General features: G+C 33.5%; 1 protein-coding gene across 1 annotated transcript; it reads right to left on the reverse strand.

Moving 5' to 3' along the window:
- Positions 1-1,212: 1,212 nt before the first annotated feature.
- On the reverse strand, positions 1,213-3,283 carry LOC149770929 (uncharacterized). Its single transcript, XM_089948985.1, has 3 exons — positions 3,227-3,283; positions 1,585-1,937; positions 1,213-1,343 (listed from the first exon to the last, which is right to left on the reverse strand). Exons 2-3 carry the CDS (start codon positions 1,929-1,931, stop codon positions 1,337-1,339), a joined length of 354 nt encoding a protein of 117 aa, XP_089805111.1. The 5' UTR covers positions 1,932-1,937; positions 3,227-3,283; the 3' UTR covers positions 1,213-1,336.
- Positions 3,284-5,427: the final 2,144 nt, after the last annotated feature.

A 5,427-nucleotide genomic window follows, 5' to 3' on the forward strand; every position in this document is an offset into this window, starting at 1 on the left:
AAGTTTAAATCATAAGTTTATATTATGTTGAGTTAATCAATGTGAAGAAAATTAGAAACTCAAATGAGAAAAGAATCAACTAAGAAATATGCAAGGTAATCGTGAATAGCCACAAAAGGCATACAACTGCTTTTTGTAGCAACCCACACTAGGCAAGGATGTACGGAGTTCATTCACTCGGTCAATACACGTTTGAATGTAGTAAATCTGAACTATATTCATTGGGAAAATATATCCATTTCTATGTGATATAAATAAAATATAAGTATACTATGTATGCTGTATTAATGATATACTATTCGTTGTATAACATTTTCATTAAAAGGAAACTCGGCGTGCCTCGCTTACTTTTAATGAAAAATGTATACATCTGGTTTTATATCATTAACGCAACATACGTAATATATACATAGACAAAAAGATGCCGATGTGTGATAAAGTATTTGTTTTGGTTTAAATCTTACGTTATGGGATTTTCTTCTGTTGAACTCGTAAAACTTAATATCAGAATCGTTGTAATTTATAAATCAATGTACACTAATATTGTAATAACTGACATGGCGGACCAATAGTACATTTAAATGAGCACTGCATTTAAGTGAACCCATGTGATTCGAAATCAGATCTATTTGTAACAGTTGTGACTGATATTAAACAACTGCTGAACCCAGTCTAATTCGTTTAGTTTTCATTTGACAATGTTTCCTACATAGGGAAAATTCAGCCTTACATTGGCCATCGATGTGTCAACACTGCAAGTGTCGTTTAAGTCTCATTAAAATCTGGTCCTGGCGATGGCGTTTTTTGCAAAAAAGCTCACTAGATTGTCAAAGTTCCATTAATTCGAATGCTTTATGCATGGATATACGTGAAATTTAAAGTGTTTTAAAACATGCTTATAATTGTCAGTTATATCAGGATAAAGATATTTATTCGTAGCATCTCAAGAGCGGAGTATAACATTCTTTCCCAAGTGAATGTTTGCCTACATTTACTTAAATATTTCACTCATTGATTCAGTCCCATTTTACGTCAAGAATCGTTCACTTTAAAACATTTGGCAGTACTTTCATCACAATTGCAGTCAAAGTAGAATATAAACTCGTGGCAATATTATAATTGTGTGTGTCAGAGAGAGACAGAGACAGACAGACATACTGACTGACAGACAGAGGAAGTGAGATAATCGAAATAAGATAGTGATAAAGCCAATTTAGTGTCTTCGATCAAATATGTTTATTGATGTAGTATGTACAAATACTGCTAATCTAGTAATCGAGATATGGAGTCATATTCCTTTCGCTCTCTTGTCAGTCCTTGGATCATTTTGTTTGTCTTAATATCTGTAAAAAGGAACAAATTTAGAGCATTTTCGCAAGCTCACTTGCCCAAACAATACAATATTGATAAAATATTGATATTCATCTTGACGAAACGACGTTATGGCTACTTCGAATTGTAAGCACAAAGACATGTAATGAGTCAGTAGAAATGAAGTGGATAAGCTAATGGTTAAATTGTAAAAATGTCGTCATACCGTAACATGTAACAGACTTATCAAGGATGACTAATATTTATTCTTACTTTTTATGGTGTCTACTGTAACCGTAATCAAACTTAGGAAAGTGGTGTCCAAATCCCCAGTTGTATCCCCTGAGTAAACCACCTAAGTACGATCCGTATCCACCATATCCACCAGCTAATCCAAAGCCGTATCCACTTAATCCACCATATAATCCATATCCTCCATATCCACCATGTCCAGGATACCATCCATATCCACCATATCCAGGATGCCATCCATTGCCACCATATCCGCCGTTGCCACCATAACCTCCATATCCACCATAACTGCCATATCCGCCACCAAACGGATAGGTAGCAATGGCAGCACCTACTAAGCAGGCTACAAGAACAATTACGGCCTTCATTTTCCTCTGCAAAATGAAAAGTAAGTTCAGAAAATAACAGTTAGCGTTTAATGTTTTGTATGGGAGCGTAGTTTAGACGGTAAACAGAAAGCAAGTTGATGTTACATTTTCTGACATTTTCAATGAATAAAGACCGGGCGTGAATGCATATTATTTGAATTGTACGGTGGTGTCATAAGTTTCAATTGTACACTAGAAACGAGAAAATAAATACAGTTTAAATTTTGAAGATTAGGCTCTCGCTCATACGGGATTTCACTGGCAACCTTTGATTTGTAAACAAAGTACATCCTATACCGTCTCCAGATTGCAAAATATATACGTTCCAAGTTTAGGAGTGGCGCTTTAGGGCGATTGACTGTGCAACGTCTTATGGAAACACACATTCATATCCAGATTTGTAATACTGTGATGCTTGAAAGTAATTGTGTGAGCTGTTCGTATACATTATCTTGAAAAACGAATAAAGGCGATGGTTGCGAAAGGCCGTATGACCTTTATATGGAAACTTAATGGCGTTTTCAAAAGTGACTTACACTGACAACAATGATTCAGTTTTATTCTATGTTCTATCTTACGATACATAAACTCTAAACATGGCGTAAAAGAGAGTAGATTCACCTGACAGTGAATTGTTATTTTGTGTGACGCAGTGTAATAACTTAGATCAAACCATGGAAAGGTCCACTATGTGAATGATTGCTACAACGTTTCGTGATGTTAGGCAGTATGAAGAATGATACCCAAGTGGACAATAAAATAATTTTCAAACCGGATATTTAAATAAAACATGATTTGGATTTAGGATCACTTTTTTCGGTTCGGTTCTATGAGTAATATATTTTATATCATCTATTTGTCTATACATGAAATTAAAACAAATTAATTAATTGTAAAGATTGGTTGTCATATATACGCATGTATATCTCTTAAAGACAATATGATTATACATATATTACCGATAATGTGGTTCTTCTTGTAGAACATATTGTTTTCGTTACAAAATTAAACTGTTTCGCAGTTAGCTGGTATGTAAAATTGATATACTACCAAAATTAGAGACCCTTTGTATGATCCCCCAAAAAGACTTGAATGCTGCTAATAGAGAAAAAACAAAAATAGGAGAGCATGAATATAACTGAAACGTATCTTGCGTCCAGAAATGATAATTCAAATGTATACAAGCTCATGTCTCCACATTCGGAAATTGTAAGCATGGCATAAGTTAAAAGAACCATGCGTGGTGTATAGGTTATTAACGAACGATAATTTGTATGTCGCATACAATCACTTACCTGGATGACAACAATGTCAAGCAAATTTTGAAGTAGGATCAGAAATTGTGACACCAGTCTGGCAAATGCCTGTGCTGAATCGTCGAATATGCAGTCCTTTTATATCCTTATTTTGCATGCATGTTAACTTAAGTGAACACGATGATTGATAGTTAATACATTCAGCAAATTAAATAATTGATGACTAAGAAATACCAGAAAACGTATTTTGTTTATGTTGTTTAATTGTATGGATGTAAATTTCCGTTTGCAATGCAGACATGTTTGTGTTTACAATTATGAAAAAATAATCTATGTGATGGATTTGATAAATCAATTTTTATGCATTTTCCACTTAATATTTTCAAGCAACATTTTGACAAATTTAATTCATACAATGTCTCGATCTATCATGAAGAATTTCCAAAATGGAATATATTTGAATTCTATATACTTTATTTAAAATTACATTTGTCAGTAGATTGTACCTGTTAAGCACTGTCTATTAAATTGTCGTGTCGCCTAACAGTGTTACGTTGGGGCATGTTAATGTTGGTACCTCTCTTCCATATATGTAAAACGTTTCTTAAATTCGTAATATTATTTTCTTTCAGCGGTCACATTCCAAGCAAACTTAGTAAAGTAAACACCAATGAGAGAAAAATGTTTGTTTAGAGGTGTAAAGATCATGCACACGCTTCTTGAAAATAATTTTCAAAATCTTATTTCAAAGTACCAGGTAAGGCATTCAATTTTGTCTGAATAATTCTACACGTACGATATGATTCCATTTGTAAGCGGATTGTTTTTTTTTTATTGTGTGGATACATGAACAATGATTGTGTTAATAGTGAAAATATACTGTTCTTTTCCTATTGATTGATTGTGTTAATAGTGAAAATATACTGTTCTTTTCCTATTGATTGATTGTGTTAATAGTGAAAAAATACTGTTCTTAGGGCCGAGAGAAAACCAATCCTATTGGTCGATTGATGAATCATCGCAGCCTATTACAGATCTGTGTCCTATGAATGATTAGAACCGATCAGAATAAACCAGATATTAAATCATTTATGTATATAATACAATTATTGCATAAATTGTGATCATACGTTTGATATATTGCAAGTAAATGTAGGAAGCGTAGAACCTGCATGATTTTGCTCTGACCAGTTGTTTATTATGACTCAAAGTATACTCTACTTAGAAAGCATGTGATCTAGTTTTGATCATCACGATATTACATGATGTAATAATAATTTCTATCAAAGTGTTGTATTTATTCCATGATTATGGATCGATTATTGTCCTTGTAGTTTGGCTCCGATGCAACACTTTATTTAAATAACGTAAACCTTTATTGGCGGATTAGTTCATCGTAATACTTGATACAAATAGCTTGTGGTAAATCATAATCAACTCATTTCGTAAAAACATATCACATGTACACTCATCTAGAATACGCTTTATACAAAATGCGAATAGACTATTACTCCTGATGCCATGCTATCACTAAACAATGGTAACACAGTGTGTACCGATGGTACCTATCTTAGTGTTGGAGAGACACCTCCGAATCTGGCACTCTTCATTTCAAATTCACACAGTGAATGGTATTTTATTCTTCCAAACTTTTAAAAGCAAACAAGTGTCGAAATGTGAGTAAAGAAAGCTAAACTAAAACAAAACAATAAAACAACTCTCCCAACGGTGGTGTACAATTTTTTTAAACATGGAATCACAAAAAGCTCGTCAAATCCAAAGTATTAAAAGTTTGTTTTGTCTTGGGTAGGTCTTCGAATAATTCAGCTTCGTAAATCAATATTTTTAGCGAACAAGGATGAACTCTGAGCCCATTGTTTTGGAGTTCACTTTTTAATTAACACGTATCACGTGTACTTTTTGTAATACAAAAATGGGTACCTTATACTGTACCTATCACTCCTATGACCTTTCATGAATATTATACTTATTTGTGAAAGGTGTGTTTATGATCAATAATTAACCACGCTCTTCTTGAAACGGCACATTTTTGTCTCATAGTTAATTCCCCGTTGGTGGTTCTCCTGCTCCGCCCACTTTATTGTTTTAATAACTATATGCTATTGTAATGTCTTTCACTGTAGTCTTGTATTCAAACCTTCCTCTTGAACATTTAAACGCGGATATTAATTAATGTGTTGCTTTTTGAATTCTGACGTTGAGGCCAAATGCGTGCAAAC

The sequence above is a fragment of the Sinohyriopsis cumingii genome, unplaced genomic scaffold (assembly GCF_028554795.1).
Source record: "Sinohyriopsis cumingii isolate HCF-2022 unplaced genomic scaffold, ASM2855479v2 utg002203l, whole genome shotgun sequence".
NCBI classification, from domain to species: Eukaryota; Metazoa; Mollusca; class Bivalvia; order Unionida; family Unionidae; genus Sinohyriopsis; species Sinohyriopsis cumingii.

Excerpts from the sequence above, each read along its gene's own strand:
- LOC149770929 (XM_089948985.1), bottom strand. The coding sequence starts at position 1,931 with ATGAAGGCCGTAATTGTTCTTGTAGCCTGCTTAGTAGGTGCTGCCATT.